Source organism: Cottoperca gobio, chromosome 10 (genome assembly GCF_900634415.1).
Source record: "Cottoperca gobio chromosome 10, fCotGob3.1, whole genome shotgun sequence".
NCBI classification, from domain to species: domain Eukaryota; kingdom Metazoa; phylum Chordata; class Actinopteri; order Perciformes; family Bovichtidae; genus Cottoperca; species Cottoperca gobio.
Window position 1 is genome coordinate 8,730,125 of NC_041364.1, and position 21,298 is coordinate 8,751,422.

The window sequence follows — 21,298 nt, forward strand, 5'->3', positions numbered from 1 at the left end:
ACCAGACTCCCTCATAATGGCATGTCTGTGCTCATTGTACATACTGTAGGAGTCTCTACATACTTTACAGAAGCAAATAAGATTCTGTATCTGTAAATGCTTTTGTAAGTATGAGTATGATGTGGCAGAGCGATGATTCACATAGGAAATGCTTGAATGTGAGTTAATTATAGCGGTGAGTCACTTTAATACAGAGGAGGACCAGCGTATACGTATCAACAAGGTCTCATTAGTGTTCTTAATGCTACACTAGTCAAGATTTGTTTTAATGACAGCACTCTATCACATTGCAAAGAAGAAAACTAGATTGTTAACCCGATTTTGTTTATTTTTTTAAATAATTCTTATTTTCTAACCTTGTTTTGTCGTTTGGAGCTACATGTACATTTACATGTTCAGCTGTAATGAAGTTGGTACAGAAGTGTACTCCCGGTGGGCATCACCTGCTGTAAATATTTAAACGCCTTCAGTATTTCCAGTTGTGTAATGTGTCTATTGGAAGAGACGCTTTAGGTAAGGCGTCAATTAAGAAGTCCCTGAATGCATCACACGCGATACACTCTACCGCTACAGTGCAAACAAAATTAAAAAAGGAAGCACAAGGAGAGAAACCCAGAGAGTGCTGGCAAACATGAACATGCTGCTTACACTTTACAGCTATCACGCCAAATGATTTATTGATATTGAAGTTAAGCTCTTTCAGTAACAGCTTTACAATGTGGGCTACATTCATTTTGTGAACACAACACATCTTCAGTCCAGGTGAGGGACACTGATCAGGCTTCTGGGGTCTTTTGTTGTCTTTCTTTTACACAGGGATACATGTGGTGTGTGCTCAACTGTGAGTAACTGTGATACGAGCCTGTGATTTGGGCACGTGTGTGTCATACATCACTAATGCCACAGTAAAGGTTACCTCAAGGTCATGTTTAGAGTTTGCTGTGCCTTTTTGTATCTAACCAGTTCACTGCTGGTTGCCTCTTCCTTTGTTATTCTTCCTGCAGTATTTGAAAACTGATTCACCAACAAGAAAGAATCATCATGTCTGTACCTCCTGTAGATGTAGACCAGGGGTGCCCACACTTTTTGACCAGGTCCAAGTGATCTCCCTGTATAAAACTAAAATGCTGCGACGGGGGGATGGGTTGCTGGTGCGTAGTTCACTCCACTCCTCTCCTCTCCTCCGCTCTGTCTCTGACTTTAGGTGTGTGTGCGGGAGCGAAACAGTGGTGAATGCGCAAGGCAGGAAAAAAACAAAAAACTAGAATTTCTGGGGGGCGCAGGGTTTCTTTGGGGGACTATATATGTATATTCTTTTTAACGGTGCGCGATCTACCCGCACTACACCCCTGATGTAGACCAACAGTTAGTTTGTCCACCAAGGAGAACTGAATAGTTGATTTGATCTGTAAAATGTCTTACTTTGTATGTATTAAAAAATAAATCAGAAGGATTCATACTGTATCAAGATAGTTTGCTTATGTTATGCGTTTGTTGGTGACCCCTGGTCTACAGTATTGAGTCATTTGGTCATCTAAAACTTTTTTGGCAATCTCACATTGTATCCAGTCAAACTCTTATCGTTTGTGTGCAGCTAGAAAGCAATCAGTATACCAACAGGAAGAACATCCATGTGCGTCTGTCACTATGACCCCACTCCTGATGTTTTTAATTAATAGCAAGAAAAACGGAAATAACAAAATATCTTAAGGATGAGCGGAGAAAAACATTCAAGGTCGACTTGTTACCACACAAAGAGGAGTGCTCGTATTTTTACTTCTTTGTAACTGTAGCTGTTGTCGTGTTCAGCGGTCATTTGCTGAACGTCGTCCTTAAATACAGATGTCAAAATAGACAAATGATCTATTTTCTTCGTGATGATGGGGTTGGAGGGTGGCTGAACAATCTAACTCAGCACTCCTGCTGTTTTAGTTAAAGCTGATGTATGCAACATACTTTTTAAGTTTATTTTGAAAATACTGCATGTAACAAGCTGAAAGTGTTGCTGGACGAAGGACGACGCACGGAAAATGAGAAATAACTTTTTGTAAGATATCATACATTGTACATCGTATGGTATTATCTGCTTTGCTGTGATGACACACAACTGCAATGCATTCAATGCAACAGAAAGTCTGGTTCTACTTTCTACTTCTTTCTATTTCAATATATTGCTGAACTCTCTCCATCATCAATCTTAACAAACTAGCTAAGAGTGACAACATGACCCAATAACTATGTTGCATCTTAATCTACTTTGAGTTTAACCTTTCAAAGTGTGGCATCCCAGGAGATAAAAAAGAAAAGATATATATATATACACACACACCTTTGAATATATACCCTTTCAACTAAATGCAGTCGCAACATCTCTGCAAATGAGAGGGAACGAGAGAAGAAGAGAAGGAGAGGAGGAAGAAAGGGGGAAGAAAGGAGGAACAGGGTTGTACTCAAAGCTTCTCTGGGCCCCGAGGCAAGAAACTAGCTAGCTCCTCTCTCCTAAAACAGCAGAAACACTGCTCCTATCTCCCATGCATAAATTAATCATCGAACTGAGCAGTAAGCCTCTGTAATCTCTCTGACTGATTGGGGAGTTGGATTCTGTTTGACCATGTTATTTACTTTGGATGTTAACTGTCAAGAATTGTCAGGATACAGCCGTAATTAGCATGCAACAGAGTTTCCAATCCCAACTGTGAGAGCATTGAATTACACTGAATACAAACTCAAGGTTTGCTAAACTGCAACACGCCTTTCATATTTACATCCAAAACATTGAGATTCTTATCCACAGCTACCGGCGGGCTGATCGCAGCTCGGTGTCGTTCTCAAGGACACACAGACATCGATTGTTTCATGAGTTCACGTGTTTTCAGATTCGTGACAAAGGTTGGGCTTTCTAATGTTGGGCTGCATAATTTATCTCTTCAGAATCCTTTGCCTGAACTTAATCCTGGAAACTGGAACTTTACCTGTTTTCTCAGTTTAGACTATCATCATGTGCTCCCTGGTGAGATTGGCTGTTGTCTGTGATGCCAACAGATGACTCTGTGTTGAGGACACAAAGTCTGCCTTGCACTCACATCACACAGCACACCATTAGCCCATTCACACCGCTTAATGCTGGCGTTGTCATCAAGCCTGTTGGCTGCAGCCTGAGATAGACACGCGCACACACCTCACAACACAACACAGGGTAATTTATCCCTTTTGTTATCCTCAGACTGCCTTTTTGTCAAAGATATATTCTCTACTGAAAGTGTACAACACATTTGTTTGTAGACTTGTGAGGACCTTTATTGAAAGGATAAGGCTGGTGATGTTCTATATTTCTCTTATTACAAACAAATGACATTATTGGATCAACACTAATTGTAAGCTTGATTTGGCTTATTCTTCTGTGACACAGAGCTCCAGAATCTATTAAAGATACAGTAATGAGCCACACCTCTTGGACTGGTGGATATGTTTCATTACACTGAATGTGGATGTTGTTTATCCCGAAAACACAACCCTGCTAGTGTTATTACTCACTAGCGCTGCAAATCCGCAGTTGAAGATAGACCCAACAAATGCATCATATGGGGCAATGAACTGTGTAACAGGATTATTACAAATTATCTGTATACACTTCTGACTCTGTGGGAGTTTTCTGATGTGGTTCTCTGTGGAAAATTATTGCCCACCCCTCGATTTACGCTTTGTGGGTTTTCGTCTTTTCATGGTTTTCATTGACAAAACATTTAGAATATTGCCAACCTTTTTGTTTCACCATCTCATCTACTGCTTAATCCAAGCCCTAACCTTAAACCTAATTCTAAAGCAAACCCTAAAACAAACTATTAGTCCAAAAGCAGTCCTTTGAAGAGGGAAGGGACTGCTCATAGTGATGAACCCACAGATAATATTCACCCAACTCTCACTCCTCTCAGCTCTACAAACCGTTTTAGCATCTTTCAGCTCTTTGTTTTGGTTTTTCTGGCCTGCAATTTTACTGTTTTCATCAACTTTCACTGCTCACATAAACATTGTTTTCATTCGCATTAGGTAGCCAGGAAAAATCTCTGGCTACCCTCCCCGGCACCAAATGGGGAGACAAAGTTAGGGATTAGTGAAGCATTTAGCAGTTAAAGAGCCAGCTATCCCTCAGGTGGAGATCTACACCGAGCTGTAGAACATGCCAAGTGGACAAATATCGGCTTCAAATGACAGTTAATGTTGCTAAATGTCCCTTAAATTTATAAATAGGCAATTATTTTTTCACAATATCAACTTAAGAAGGTGATGATATGTCAGTGCTGTGTTTATAGCTTGATGCTTAGGCCCAAAGTGCCCAAAAATATTAATTAATGCTGGTCGAAATCAAATTAGGCTACTCTTGAAAGATAGAAGAGCACACAAACCCTACCTGTTTCCTCTTGCTTCACACACACTTAATTTCATTGGCATCTCGTCATCCAACGCAGCACTTAGCACATAAATAGCTCTTAAATTGATATCATGATGTTTCCACTGGAGATAAAATAGCTTCAGTCAGCCTCCTATACTGGCAAACTTTTAGCCTGGCCTTCCTACAGCTTAGAAGGGCGAGAGTTGTTCTTGGCACTACCCGCTATGTGACGACATTTCCATTACAGCGAAGGTAGTGCGCTATTTGTCTCATCCTCTGTGTGTAATGGAAGCAGCAGTGATGGGTGAGTGTACTATGAACATTGTGTGTGTGTTTCTGTTTTAGTGTGTGAATGGCAAGTCTGCCGTGTGATTTGAAGCGTTTTAAAACCTCTCTGCTAAAGTGCCAGGGTCATCCTTTGATGGATGGCCTTTCTTGGACGTTTCCGAGGGTCGGGTTCACTATGATTTGAGTGAGAAACCTCTCTCTATTCATTCTGTGTGTGTGGGTGTGGGTGGGTGTATTAGGGCTGCCACGATAAATGGTTTCGAGATGAGCGTATGCGCAATAGTAACATCGTCAAACACATCATGCTACAACATTATTGCTGCTTGTTCATATGGATATGTGTCCGCCACAGTTTCATAACAAACTCTATATGTTACACTCTCAACGGGGGGTCTGCCCAAGGGATACTTCTCGACGGGTCAGAGATGGCTCTCGCTGCACTCAATTCCTCCAATGCTCGCTGTGTCCTCTCTCCCTGCGGGGAAGGGACAGAGCTCCGAACTTCTAACTACGGCAGACTCTCCTCAGTGCAAGGAAGGGAGGCGACACCCACAAAACCATCTGTGTGAATATTTTTGCTGCGTCGTAACCATTCACATGTATAACCTACAACCAATGTGTTTACGATTTAAATTGTTTACTAGAGCACACACTTGTTTATCTAGCCTCTTAATTCTGCTTTCAAAGTGCACCAGATTGATGCGTTTAACTTTAAAATGTAGCTTGTAGAATATTCCTGTTTTGTTTTGTACATCGCAAGATATTTCTCGGAACGGAAAATACTGCAATGTGTGTGTGTGTCTGTGTGTGTGTGTGTGTGTGTGTGTGTTATATGTGTGTATGCACGCCTATTACGGACTGAGAGCTTGTTCTACAGGAGCCACAGAAAAACAGTTTCTCTCTGATTCAATTACCACAGCAAGCTGAGCTAAAGGGGCAACAAGAGGCTAGGGGACAGCACGGTCCGCTTCACACAGGTTTCCTGACATGGGGTTGAACAAAGAGGCATATCAATTCTGAAATGTGCACTTACAAGCTTGATTTCACTTTTCCGTCATTTTCTCCTTAAGGTCTCAAAGCTTTTCCCCACATGCCTCCCTGCAACCCGCACCCCTGACGTAAGACCTAATCCCTCGGGTGTCAGAACTCATCTGTGCCGAAATTCAGTTGGCAGGAAAATGCCTTACAGTTCTTCTTCGGTTGCTAACATGACATTGCTGACGGTGGCATGCTAATGGTGCAGGCTGTGAGCATTTTCTTGGACTTATGTTTTGCGGTATTGCGATTTATTACGTTTGACTATATTCAGACTTAGAAATCTTAAAGTGTTCCTCTGACTGCTTTTGTGCTTTTATCTGAATATCAGTCCAATTACATTTCTGCGATGTTCCCCCTCATTTATAGTCGTGAGCAGTGCCACTTATACTGTCTGTTTCTTTTTTTCTGACTCCTACTCTCGCACAGACTCATCTCTGATGTGACAGTGCTGGCAAATTGTGATGTGCAGGAATATTGATATTTGAGGGCTGGCTTCTGGTGTGTAATTGAAACACTGGGGCGCATTCACACCGCACCCCCCACTCTTCTAGTGCCAGCTGTGCCACAGATACAGGAGCAACGGTTTCCTCAAACATCTCTCATGCTGCTGGCAGGTGGCAAGCAGATCAATTATCTCTGTCATTTGTTGCTGGTTTACTCCAACAAACCTGCGGCAACACAAACCGGTGACTCTCTGTGTATCTCACACAACATACAGACTACACTATAAGCTTGTTTTGGTGTGTCTGACAGCGTTGTGATTTAACACTGTTGCAGGTGTATATACTGTGCATAGTGTCCTGTGTATTGGATTGTCTTTGGCTGACTTATTTTAAAACAAGATGTACCTGACGAAAAGTCTGACAATAATCCTCACTGGTTGATGACTAAGACATGAAAATATTGAAACAGCATTGTTCTTGTATGATGTGGAGCTGGTGAGACTCGCAGGTCGGGCAAGTGGGTCATAAATCTACTTGCCCAAAGTCAATATTTACTTGCTCCTATACTAATTGTTTTATTTGTTATCGGTTATCAACAGAGGCAGAAGTAAATTGTCATGTTTACTCTTTATTTCAATTAATTAATCTGGAGTTTCCAGCTCGCTCGCTCTTCAGCTCATAAACTTTGTCTTTACCCGCCGCCATTTTCTCACGAGTGTCCGATCGGTACTGCACATGTGCAACTCTCAGAGATGAGAAGGAAGCGAGATGGCTAACTTCTTAGCTACTTCCATCATCAGCTCCGGAAAAAAACTGTGTTTTGATTCTGGATTGCTGGATTTACTAGCCTGTGTGCCATTTTACTTGCCACGGGCAAAAATTGGACATAAATCTCATTAAGATGTTTTTATTGCATTTAAAAATAAAAATAATGCCTATTTTATTCCACTTTCCACCGTTAAAAGGTCACTGACAATTTATGCATCATTACTGGATTGCAATTAAAGGTTTAAATCCTATATATTTTACATATTGTGATTAAGTTTTGGATGTTAACAAAGCTAATACAGAGTTGACATTCAGGATAATGGGAGGTTGTGACCAAGTGTAATCTGCAGTATTTTATTGGAGTTTTGCTCCATATTATATATATATAATATTTTCTAAACTAACTGTGTGTGTGTGTGTGTGTGTGTGTGTGTGTGTGTGTGTGTGTGTGTGTGTGTGTGTGTGTGTGTGTGTTGGCAGGGTGCGGCTAGAGGCCTTCTCCGACAACAGCGGGAAGCTGCAGCTCTCTCCTGCAGGAGATTGTAGAATGGCTGACAGCCAAGGACGAGGAGCTGTCGGAGCAGCTGCCCATAGGAGGCGACGTGGGGGCCGTCCAGCACCAGAGGGAGTTCCACCAGGTAACGTGCTGGATGATACCTTTTTTAGTGCAAATAATGCACATCCAGTACAAACACTTATGGAATGGAGTCTTTTATTTTGCCCAATTTCATATATACACCTATACAAAAAACACACATGTACTGAGATAAATTGAGTCTATAATTGAGATGCATGCAGATATTAAAAACAGATAGTATTGTGTGTGGCAGCGGGGACAAGACTCCTGCTACAGTACCCTCGGAGGGTGTGCCCAGGGTCATGTGCTATGATCTGTGCAAGTATTTGTAGTGGGTGGTAAGTGAATGAATGTCTTGTTGCTACAGAGTGTTAACATGGTAAAGGAAGCGGAGCAGTGAGGTATTATGGGCTGTGCTGTGTTAGTTGTTAGTTGATTTGTCTTGAATATTTTGGATATTTAACAAGGCAAGTCAACTCTGGTCTGGGGGATTAGTTGTAACAGAATAAAAGACACACACACAGACACACAATCTGCACACAACAATTCAATTTGAGTCTTAAATAAAAGTGTTGATCAACACTCATTAGGATCAGCTGTTTGACCTCAGTTTTCATCGGTTCAACGGTTATGTGTGTGCTACATTAAGGCTACAGACAAGCATTTGTATCATATCATTTGTTTATCATGACACAATGATAAGCTGATAGGATTGGTAGCCATTTTAACATTTCATTTTTCACAATATTAAAGTTAAAGGCTTTTGCAAACATCAGTAACACGTCCTCCTCCTGTCAGATCATTTCTCTATGCTGGAGTGATTTGAACTGGCTTGTAAGTCCCCTCGAGGGCTTGAGTGGATAGAAGTGCACACAAGTTCACAAACTCAGAGACTGAGACCTTATTATTGATCACGGCACAAATCAGCGCTTGTTTATCTTTCCAATCATTTTCATCCTCATATTGAGGGCAGGGAACCGATACTTCCTCTAAAACCTGGGATCTGATTCTGCAGGGCTCAGTCAGGGGACAATAGTTCAACTGAAATGTTGTCTATCAATTTTATCTTTTGAGGAATACAGACCAAATATAATTTGCAACATACATGAAGCTTTTTCAAGCCCCTTATTCTTACCCAGTGAGTCAGTGTTTTGTCTTTAACTCTTGAAAGACTCCACACACCCACACAAATATATTCCATTATTTTTTGGCTGATTCGACCTCTTTTTAGGTTACAGTTGGTTTGGGGCTATGATGGGATTCTGCTAAGGGCATTAAACTATAGGAGTAAATTGTATTATCTTAACAGGTGCAACACAACTAACCAGAGAGTCACGGATATATCTGTATCTGTCAAGCACAGCATTTAAGGATGGACCATATGTGTTCATAGACTGCAATAAAGAAATGGACGTCACCATTGACATAACCTATTGGTTAGTAGACTACCTCTTTGAGGCCTTGAGTTTGCAAAGTGCGTCCGTAATTAACCTGTCATTCAACAATCAGACTTACGACCAGTGGAGTCGACCCCTGCTGGCCATTAGACAGAATGCACGTCTAAGGCCCTTAAGCATTGGGTTTATTTTTCAGCTCCAGAGGTTTCCCCTTGATGGAGGGTCTTGAAGCCGTCCCTAGAGCCTTGACACACTCTGACCTATAAAGCCTCTGGTCACTAGTAGAAAGACATATATACATACAGTCAAGTCATATTAGACTTTCTTAATTTAGCAAACTGACGAAAGTATTGGAGAATCTTTCAGTATTATGTCGGTGGCTTTTGTTTTATTGGGCTGAGATAATGAAAGTGGCTTTCCTGTGTGTTAAAGACACCCACTGGTGGGACAATAACAATAATCCCAGGATGTCTTCAAGGCAGAAAAGTCTCTAGACTGAAATCTTTTTTTAATTGACATGTTATATAGCCCTGTGTGCACTGTGTTTGGGGAGACTCATAAAGTTGGTACAGACAGGAATTGCCCATCGGAGTGTGTGTGTGTTGTGTGTTGTGTGTTGTATGTGCTTGTCATACTGTTAAAGTCATACAGATCGTTGGCCTGCTCAAAAATAGCTCTAGACAACAAGCAGAATCTGGCGCAGTAGATAAATCATCGCAGAGATAAAGCAATTGATTCTTTATTATTGAATAAAACAACGTTGATCCACCATGATATCTAAATCAAGAAAACTATAATGATTCAATCGAAGGCACTAAAATGTACTTGGAGGTGTGTGTGAAGGGTAGAACCGTTAAAAACAATGCTCTTTGGATTCTTGCTCCTGTATGACAGGAAGTATTTGGGGCCACCATGGATGCTCTCGATGCTCTTTCATGTCCCGGTAAATCACTTCAGATGTGGGTGATGTATCTCAGGAAGAGGAACTGGTTCAGACATGCAGAAACGCACACACACACACACACACACACACACACACACACACACACACACACACACACACACACACACACACACACACACACACACACACACGTAATTGGTTCTGTAAGTACAGCAGAGTTTCCTTTTCCACCCTCTTTCCAATTTTCTGTGCTGTCAGTTCGGGTTGTGTTTCTGAAAGGCGACTTGTATTGACAGCGAGAGGTTTGTGGCTCCTATTTAATCCCACTTCAACTCCCACCACACGTTGTGCACTGTGGAATAAGCCTCCCAATTAACAGGACAATGAAAAGGACACACAACAACAACACTAACGCTTACACACATTTTAAGCATTATAACCACGGTTCAGTTTCTCTCTTTCCACAACTATCCCTCCAACATTGTTAGGGCCACTTAGTGATGTACAAGCCTTCACTAAGTCTTTCATAGGATTCACTGATGAACATGCCTCCTCCTCTCCTCTCCTCTCCTCTCCTCTCCTCTCCTCTCCTCTCCTCTCCTCTTCTCTCCTCTTCTCTCCTCTTCTCTTCTCCTCCTCTCCTCTTCTCCTCCTCTCCTCTCCTCTCCTCTCCTCTTCTCTCCTCTTCTCTCTTCTCTTCTCTTCTCTTCTCCTCTCCTCCTCTCCTCCTCTCCTCCTCTCCTCCTCTCCTCTCTCTCTCTCCTCTTCTTCTCTTCTTCTCTTCTTCTCCTCTCCTCTTCTATTCTCCTCTCCTCTCTCCTCTTCTCTTCTTCTATTCTCCTCTTCTCCTCTCTTCTTCTCCTCCTCTTCTCTTCTCCTCTCCTCTTCTCTTCTCTTCTCTCTTCTCCTCGTCTTCTTCTCTTCTCCTCTATTCTCTTCTCTCTCCTCTTCTCTTCTCTCTCATCTTCTCTTCTCTTCTCTCATCTTCTCTTCTCTTCTCTCATCTTCTCTTCTCCTCTCCTCTCCTCTTCCTCTCTCAAATGTTCCATTTTCAGCACAGCCCGCCTGTATAATCTGGGATGCCGTTTGGTCGCTCTGAAACTTTCCAACAAAGCACAGAGGGAAATTGCTTTCCAGTTTTCTATAGAGAATTAAAGCGTTTTAAGAAATGTGAATTATTGATCTTAAGTGGATTTATTCTGATGTCGAGTGTGTGTGTGTGTGTGTGTGTGTGTGTGTGTGTGTGTGTGTGTATGTGTGTGTGTGTGTGTGTGTGTATTGGTTTGGGAGCATGTTTACTGCTTGTGTTTTTTTGGGGGGTGATGGAGGGATGTTTGGGTGCAATGTTTGTGATTGTGTATGTTTTGGTGTTGGATAAGTGAGTGATTTCGACAATTGGATGTATTTTGTGCATCTGCAGCTGCTGCAGAATCCTCTCTGCCTCATGCATGGGGATAATGAAAATGCATCCTCCTCTGTGTAGTCAGGACCACACTGAGAGGAACCGTGCAGAGGGAGGAGTAAAAGGAGTGCCATCAACATGTTTAGACGAAATGAACTCAATGAAGTTATTTCCTCCCCCGACTTCCTCTACCCCATGCATAATGTATCTTAATCTGATCTGAAGGCTTCGCTCTTAATGTTCCTTCAACCAAAGATGAAGCCTCTGAGTGTGAAATTTAGCTGGAATTAAAGTTTTAACATGACAGCTGGCTCAGGGAATCTGTAGCTCAGCTCCTCTTTGGGCGGCAAATCAGCTAAAGAGAGTATGGAGAGAATAAAGAGAGCTAGAGAGGATGAAAAGAGGTTAAACGGAAAGGAAAGGAAGGAAGTGAGTTGTTTGTTATTAGAGAGAGTGTGAAAGAGGAGGACAGCAGGTTTTCTCCATGACTGTTGCATTGGGAATCTTATCTCATGCCACAGCTCCCCACCGTTACACACTTCTTCATGTTTGCTCAGTGCCGGCTGGTGTTTCATTGGTTTATCAGGCCTGGGGTTTTTTAATAGGCACTGAAACATTGTCACTGCTGCGCCGCTCAACACAGCTAATTCAAACTAGTAATGTATATTTTCTGCAAAGAATCTCTTCATAGCGTGAAAGGATTGGGTACACCCAAATAAATTACTTTGAAGAAAGCTGGCTTTAATTCACACAGCTGCAGTATGTTTTATACAGAACAAAGATTACTGTAGAAGAATGAAGAAGGTTGACACACTGGCTTTCTTCAAGTCACTAGGGAGGCTGTGTGTGTGTGTGTGTGTGTGTGTGTGTGTGTGTGTGTGTGTGTGTGTGTGTGTGTGTGTGTGTGTGTGTGTGTGTGTGTGTGTGTGTGTGTGTGTGTGTGTGTTCTTGCATAAGGAGTGCTGCTGAATGTGGACAGGTGGAGCTGGGCTCTCCTGCTAATTGGTTCTTCTGTGTGTGGCAGTCAGCAGACCAGTACTCCCAGTAGAGCTGGTCTCCAAATGTGCCTCGGGCTCTTAGCGCAAGCTGACAGCTGTGTAGTATGTGTGTGTGTGTGTGTGTGCGTGTATGTCTGTGTGTGTTTCCTTTAAGTAACCTATGTATTCAAACAATGCACATTTTCCGCTATGTATACACTTTGGTGTTTCTTGTATGTGTGTGTGTGTGTACGGTGTTATCCTAAAGGGAGCCTGTGTAACTTTTCAAAAGTCAAATTCATAAACAATTCAGCCTTACTTGTTCTGGTACAACCATAACCATTAAGGTTCTCTAATTGTGCTTCTAATTGCTTTGTCCTGTAACTTCTGGCTTTTTCCCCCCAATAAAGGATCCTCCAAAGTCTGCATTTCCTAAATGACTATGTGGTAACAGGTTGACAATTATCCTACAAATGCGACCAGGAATTCTTATTTTCCCCAAATTTGGAGGACAAAACATTATTTGGAGTATCCAATAATCTACTGTGTGCTGGCCAGGCGCTCAATGGTGCGTTCAGGCGATCCTCGTCAACTCGTAAAGGCTGGAAATATTATTGGTCACTGGTGATACATCACTCGAAGTAGACCAATGAAAACGCCACTGCAGAATGTGAATAATGGAGGTCAGACATAAACTCTCCTGTGTGTTCCTGTTAGCAGCCTGGACGTGTTGTGAATCAGATACGGTAAATGACGGTCAGATTTATTTATACAGGTCATTGGCCATTGCTGTATGTGTGGTAGCCTATTTAAGTCTCTACAATGGCATAGTGCCATGGCTGAAATACTTTTTTTTCACATGTACAGTAAAAAATTAATAATTCTTATTTGTATCTAACAATTCTTCAGTGTGCAGGCATGAGTTTCTATGAAATGGGACTATGAATGTATTTACTATTAACATGCAACCCAAGGATATTCAATTTACAATGGAAAGAAAAACCCCACAGCAAATCCTCACATTTAGGAAGCTGGAACCAGAAGATGACTGGTGTTACTTTTGGTCAATATTAGTGATAATTTGAGGAGTAGGTTCAGCTCATAGACTGTATAAAATATGGGCGTGGTCTCCATGACGTCCCCTATAGGTTTCTGAAGAGCCATTGTGAAGCTGAATGGGAGCGGCCCACGTGTCAGTCAAAGCGACCTTGCCCGTAATTATGCTTAACTTTAAGCCTAGATGTAATTTAAATTTAAGGTAAATAATAATTCACCCTTCCTTACGAACAAGGAAATTAGCTATATAGGCCAAAAAAGTGTATTTCTTCTGTAAAGTTAGACATTTTTACATGGGGGGTCCATGGGGATTAGGGTCTGAAGTTGAGGAATTAGGAGTTTGAGGAAATGCAAATTTTGGCACTTCTGCATTGGCTTAATTCCTCAGCACCAGAGGTTGTCGCTTGGTTCAGTTTAGTCTGCCGGACTCATCGCTCAGCTTGAACCAGCACTTGAGTTTGAGAACAGCTTATGTCTTTAATTCTCTTCCTCTTTGAAACACTCTCCCTTCTCTGTTTGTCTCCCCGCAGGCATTCATGGAGGATGTCAAGTCTCGCGGGCCGTTCATCTACTCAGTCTTGGAGTCTGCCCAGGTCTTTCTGGCTCAGCATCCCTTCCAGGAGCCAGAGGAGACCCTGACCGATGGAAAAGGTCTGCTCCCTTCACACTCTGTGCCAACTGCTGCGCCAGCCAAAATATCATACTCACAACCTTCCTCTGCTAAGCCCTGGAGTTCATTTGTTAGGACCCATGCAGGTGAAATCTTCCATTAATAGTTATTAGCAGTGATCCATCCTCTGGTGCCACACTGAGTTTAGGGAAAGTGTACAGGTCGGGACCAATTAACTCCAGCTCACCAGCTCTACAGTATCATATGCTCAAATCAATAATACAGCAAGCTCTGCTGTTTCTCCACCGACACGTCCTCTTCATACTGTTTGGCTCTCAGCACTGGATGCCAACCTGGGAAATACTGTAGCAATCTACCTTACTGTGCTCTCCTTGTGTGTCCAACCCCTTCCTTTCTCTGGCTTTCCTTTCATGGAGTTGGTTTACCATCCTTCTCCAATCATTGCTCTGCTCTTTGTCTCACTTCTAACCCCTGCTCTCCACTTCACCCTGTTATTTCTCTGCCTGCTCTATTTTTCACTTCCTCCTTTGCACCTTTATGCATTTACCCCTGTGTGGCCCCGTCTAACCTCTTCAACCCTCTGCAGAGGTGTCTCCACACCGGCGAATCTTAAATGTGAGCCGGTCAGTGTGGAAGCAGGCGAACGTGGCCAGTGACCTGTGGGAGAAGCTGACGGCACGCTGTGTGGACCGCCATAGGTCAGACAATACTTTTTACAATTGTACATTTTCATGTACCTTATGTACCTTTACTTTAGTAGTATGTTGAATGCAAAGAGATTATCTAAATATCTCTTCTACTTCTGATTATTGGGCTCATGTAAGAAGTTGCAAAAGCAGAATGGAAAAGCTAAAGGTTTTGGTGAATGGAAAAGAGTTTGATAGGCTGTGAGAGTAATGATAGTACACGTTTTGTAATCAAGGTCAGTTTTAGAAGCAGACTTTCAGTCAGATCTCTGTTCAGGATAGCAGCCTTTCTTGTCCTCTGAAACATTGCAATTCTCATTTTGGTGATTTGATTATTTTTTTATAAATTAATAATTATAGGTCATCTGGGAGTTAAATAAATTCTACATTCGATGTGTTCATGAAACTTCTCCGAATCCAAATATCTAAAGCAAAACCTGAAAGCAAAGATTGTGGAGTTAATTATGTTTTTCCCCTCATGAAAGTGGATTGTGCTTGAATATAAATGCAATGGCATGCCTTACCAGGGGTGGTTCTTATATTAATGAATACATTTAGTTTGCGCTATATTTGTTTCTTCGTTTTGTTTTTTTGGAAAATTAATAATAAAAAGATTATTTAAGGAAAACAAGTTTTTACCAGACAACAGCAATATGCCGTGTGTGTGTGTGTGTGTGTGTGTGTGTGTGTGTGTGTGTGTGTGTGTGTGTGTGTGTGTGTGTGTGTGTGTGTGTGTGTGTGTGTGTGTGTGTGTGTGTTGATCCATAGCAGAGTTATGCAGCAATCCATTACATATAATACAATTACCATAACCTGATTACAAAACGTGGCAAATTTAATCCATTACAGAAACAAAAAAACACATTTATCAAGTTTTAAAACAGAACATTCAGAGGTCACTAGAACTAGAAGGCATTTAGATTATGAAATAATGTGCACACAGCTATACTGAAATGGCTTTCTGTAAGTTTGAATAAATGATGTGTTTGTGTCCATGCTTCATGGATTTTAATATATATATTTTTTGCTTGCATTAGCTCCAAATTGTAATGGCGCAGGTAGTTAACTGTAATGAGTTATGTTTTCCACAAACCCCCAGACACATGGAGAGGACATTAGAGCGTCTACTCCAGATCCAGGCAGCGATGGAGGAGCTGGCAGTTGCCCTGGAGCAGGCAGAGGGGGTGAGAGACGCCTGGGAGCCCGTCGGAGACCTCTTCATCGACTCTCTGCAGGACCACATAGACGCCACCAAGGTAAACACAGAACACCACGCTGCTCTCTATTACTCCTTATCTATCTCATGCACACACACTTGTACACGCAGACACATTATCATACATCCCAGATATAAATTGCTTTTACCTGGGGAGTAACTTAATTGTCACCTTAGACTCGCCTCCGACAAACCCTGAAAAAAACAGACATTGTGACACAAAGTTCATACAGTTGTTTTTTTTATTACCAAAACACGGCAATGATATGTTACTCATGAATAAATGAGAGATGTGTATCAGGTTGCGCTTCTTTAAAATGTTTGTTTTGGTTGCCTGTGTACACATCCCTGTCGCAGTAGCTGTGATCTGACAGATGATGACAGAGACGTGACACTTCAAACTGACACGGTGAGATGGCAGGGGTTACAACAGTTGGCTAGATGTCGTTAAACAAATGGCAGGTAATTGGTTTTGTCATTATGGAGTGCAGAGGTGCCGCCGCTGCCTGTAATTGTGTTGCGCTACTCATTAGAAGTGAGGGCACTTCACAATAATCATGTCACTGTTTGGACTCCTGTCACAGCCAGCACATGTTCAGCTTGGTCTTTAGGGCAGGCTTGTCAGTTGGCCTCAACTCTACTCCCTCACTCACTAACATTTACACACAGACGCATACAAAAACACACACATGGATGCATGCAAATGAGACATGACCATAAATGCTCATCATGTACACTTGCATAAGCACGTTTAGGGCTGCGAATAAGGCTTATTTTTAATAGGTCTATAATTTGGTCTATGAAATGTCAGAAAATAGTTAAAAAATGCTCGTTACCGCTTCCCAAAATCTCAAAATGACATCTTCAAATGTTTTGTTTTATCAAATCAACAGTCCAAAAACCAAAATATGTTACTTAATGTCACATACAATTGAGAAAAGCAGCAAACCCTTCAATTTGAGTAGATGAAACCATCTGATTTTAATAAATTTTTCTCTTGGTTGAATAATAAATGTAATATTTCAGCTCTACACAGTATTCACTCACCGACACATACACAAACAAGCGTGCACATTTGCTCCTAAACTTCCATGGATTTCTCACATTTCTGCTTGTCATTTGTGTTGCCTCTCCCTTTTACATTGTCCCTGCTGGTACAAATCTACAAATTACACACAGTTACAAATTGCTCAAACAGCAGTAGATCATCCATCACGGAAAACATGAAACCTTCATTTAATTTCAGCCACATTTAACAATAGTTTAATGTGAATATTTTTTACAGGAAATTACGTCATGCAAACTGCACGCTTAAAAAGAAATGCACTTGTGAATGCTGTATAGTAGCCTTTACTTCCCAATCTTTTATGTATGTCTCCTCTGGGTTATGTCAAACAAAGACATCAGTACTTAAAACAAAAATCATAAACAACATTTCTATTATATTTTGAGAGGACACACGCACACACACACACACACACACACACACACACACACACGCACACACACACACACACACACACACACACACAAACAAACACTCTCTACTCGGACCAATGATGCCTCCCACAAAAGTCTACATGAAATGCTTTTTGAGTTATGAAAGAGGGCGTTGAGTGAAATGATGCCTCCCACAAGAGTCTACAGTAAACGGTTCATGAGTTTCTTTATAGGCCACTCCCCATTTTTGCCAATTGGCTTGAACCCAAACACACACCTTCACTCAATGCCACATCTTCGTAGGGCTGCCAAAGTGTGGGAGTTTTTTTCTGTTGAGTGACAGAGTGACCTATCGAGTGGCTGGTGGCAGCTAAAAACAGATTACATAAACACGCCATCCAATGCATAATGATAGGGACTCAGGCATCACTTAACTGATATGACACTACATGCACACCTAAGCTGCACACTGCACTGTTGTTCTGGTGTATCATGAGTTTCCCCCATTGTTCGCATTTACAATCTACAATATAGACTGGTGCTATTCCAATACCATTATACATTCACTTTGATTTGAAGTTAATGGTTGCTGCCAAATATTTTCTAGATAAAACAGAGCTGACAGCAATAACAGATCACATTTTTAACATCAACTGATTTTTGTCATTTATTTAATTTCACTGGATGTTTGGCTGTCTTGTATTTTTCTAACTTTTAATACGTTTTGTTTTTCCGGTGTTTTCTGTTTTCCCTCCCATTTTGTTTTCCTCTCTGTTTGTTTTGCCTTCTCACGTACTCCTGCAGTTATTTAAGGAAGAGCTGACCCAAGTGAAGGAGGGCATGAAGCACATCAATGATCTGGCCCACGAGCTGGCTATCTCCGATGTACATTTGTCAATGGATAACGCCCGCGCCCTGGAGCATCTCAACAGCAGATGGAAAGTGCTTCAGGTAGAGTTCACTGATGTGTCTGTTTGACATTGTCAGCAGCAGTTTTTCCAGCAGTCACATTTAAGGGAGACATTAGAGAGTGATTCCATGTGTAATGTTTGTCCTAATGCAAGATAAGCGTTTATGTGAGGCTCCAATGGTGCCCACACCGCAGTGTCTTTTATATCTCTTCGAGCTGAAGGACAACGGTGTGTTTTAGGGGATGGATAAAGGGGACATGTGTGATGACAAATTCTGATATCATTAAAAGGAAAGATCATTTATGTTTTTCGAGCAGATAAATGAATGCCAGTTACTCACAGGGGTCATTAAACCCACTGGACTAAGTGCTTCATATCATCCATGCCCTGGGGCACCATGGTGGCGTAGGAGTTGAGGCCCCAACAATGAAATGCAATATCCCAGGTTCGAGTCAGGACGGGACCCTTTATTGAATGTTGTTCCCCATATCGCTCTCTCTCTTTGTTTTTTGTCTCTTAACTGTCAGTTATTGAATAAAGGCCCCTCAAAAAAGATCTTTACCTGTAGCTCCCTGACAACAAATGTTGCGCATTTAACTATGTTGCTCATCTTTTGAATGCAGGCTGTACCGTTTATTTATACGTATATTTTGGTGCATTTTTCTATTATAAGATAAAAGACAGCAGAGGATTACAAGAAACAAAAATCTCTGGCCAGAATCAAACAATGGGACCCGTTGGTTTCAGTTTTCCTACAATTCCAGGGCAGTCATTTATTTCCATTCTTCTCAGTAATGGATTAACAGACGCTTAAAGTAAATGGGGGAATAATTAAACGTGAAATGTTAGACAACATCCATCCAAATATCTATAACAAGCATGGTTTGCTGTTTTTCTTCAGCAGGAACATACTCAAAGGAGACGAGAAAGAACAATAATGTTCATTAGTCATAGAGTATAACTTTCGGTCAGATATCTTTCACAGTTAGATAGATATAGATTAGGTCTTTGGTTATTTTGGGAGTTAAAGGCAGAAATACGGCCGATGAATCAAGATTCAAATGCGTAAAGCCTTTTTAAAATGTCAGGGATAAAGTGCCTTGGATTCATTGAACTGGACATGCCTTCCCTTTGATGCTCAGCTGAATGTATGGATGCATTATCCAGTGAGCATTAATGTCAATCCACATTGGACAACTTTCAGGCTTAGGCTGTATTCTCCATCAGCAACCCCTATAGTGCTCCTACAAGCACTACAATATCCACTCAAGTGAGAACCCGCTGTTCCCAGTAGATAACCATCATGACACCTTCTCCACAGCCCGCTGTCCATGGCCTTGTCATTATTTTATAATTGCCACTATGCCTGTCTGTTTCGCTGCCATTTGAACATGACTTCAACAATTCTTAGACATTAATTTTGCACACTCGCTGCTTCATGACTTTTAAAGTACGGCTTTCATGTTCATTACGTGGCCCTGAAATAGCGTAATAGAGTGAAACAGTTCATGAGGAAAACACAACACAGCAGATCAGTAGGAATCGCTGTGGGTTTGATTTGTGAAGCAAGTGTTTTCTCTGCTGTGAATAAAGCAAATAAAGTCGATCGCTTCAACTTAAGCCCTTGTCATCCAAGTGAAACCTATTGGACTGTTTGGACTGTTTGCAACTACTAATCAAAGCTAGTCGGAGTCACATGTCGGTGCTTTCTGAAGGTTTCCTGCACAGCTTGGCTCGGGCTGGGATATCGTATGCAGCCAGCAGTTGGTAGTTTGTTCAACAAAGGGCAATGATGGTTTATCAGTTGGTCAGTTCACCACTTTGGGTCCAAAGTGAAATATCCCAACGATTATTGGATGGATTAGCATGACATTTTATGCAGACGTTCAAGGTCCCCAGACGATGTATCCTAATGACTTACGATCCCCTGACCTCTACAACCACCACCAGCAGGTTGACATTCGTGTTTTTGACTAATGGATGGCATTACATTTGGTACAGGCAGCCCTTTATGAGGTTCTCATATTTATTTCTAGCTGTGTTAATCCATTTTAGGATAATCAAAAACGGGTGAGGTGCTTCATATATCCTACAGATGCAGCTATACAGACTGATATGAAAGCTTTTTTTCTAGCGTTTGGGATGGAATGAGCTTGCGTAATAGGAACATCTGTCAGTGTTATTTTTGTACACACCAGTAGAATATTCTCCTTCTGTTTCAATTAAAACGTCTTGATTTTCTTCCAAGAGGTCACGATGCATAGTGAAGTTTAAACGGTCGTTAAAAGCATTCAGCTGGGCATTAATATTCCACTGACTCTCTCTCTGGAGCCTGAATTATCAAACCCTCTACAAATTGTCGCCACAGTCTTGTGTATTTTAGAAAAGGATTGTTGAGAGTGAGCTACAAAGAAAGAAGAGAAATGTGGGATTTATCTTTCTCCCCTTTGCGTTGGAGGTAAAAAGAGTCTTCATGAAAAAAGTTATTTTACAGCACAATTTCTGCTAAATCTTTGATGCACCGTGCGCTACAGTTGTGTGTCCTCTGGTCTTTGATTCAGGAAGTAAGCCTTCAATCCCCCCCTGACGATTAGCACGGTTAAAAAGGCTTTTTTTAATAGCTGTAGTCACCACAGATATTCATCTCCCAGGTATTGGATTGTTCTCAAAGTTTCTGTGATTCAGTAGAGCCCAAGTGACATGTGAAGAGACAGGTGTTGCAAATGTTTTTTAGAAAAAAACTAAATTCTTTGAGCTTCCTCGCTCGCACCACAGTCGATCTGCTGTCGCTACTCATCCACATTAATTCATTTCAATGCAAAAAGGTGCACTGACTTTCTACCTTTCTCTTTGAAAGCAAGAAGAATAATGTCCTATTCCTGTCTTAATTAAAAGGATAAATGCTAAATACCGGCGACATCCTCTGCCCTGTTGATTTTGGCTGCTCTGACGCCAGTGAAAATATATTTTCAAATTTGATTTGCTAATATTTGTCGATCATGGATAATTCAGTCATTTGTCTTCCTTATGGCAGCTCAAATGAACTGTACAACAAATAGATTGTATAACCCGCACAGTTGGCAGTAGCATCTCCACGGCACATTGACAATGCTCTATATTAGTCTCTTCCATTTTAAATCACGCTCCGGATTACATTGTTTTATTTTCTGGCGA

At 41.5% G+C, this 21,298-nt stretch overlaps 1 protein-coding gene across 1 annotated transcript in view; it reads left to right on the forward strand.

Moving 5' to 3' along the window:
- drp2 (dystrophin related protein 2) overlaps positions 1-21,298 on the forward strand; it is a 65,199-nt gene that overhangs the window by 6,460 nt on the left and 37,441 nt on the right. Inside the window, exons 2-6 of the mRNA XM_029441902.1 lie at positions 7,408-7,565; positions 13,771-13,891; positions 14,458-14,569; positions 15,657-15,813; positions 18,018-18,164. Coding sequence (XP_029297762.1) covers positions 13,777-13,891; positions 14,458-14,569; positions 15,657-15,813; positions 18,018-18,164 — 531 coding nt within the window. The 5' untranslated portion in view covers positions 7,408-7,565; positions 13,771-13,776. The remainder of the gene's footprint in view (positions 1-7,407; positions 7,566-13,770; positions 13,892-14,457; positions 14,570-15,656; positions 15,814-18,017; positions 18,165-21,298) is intronic.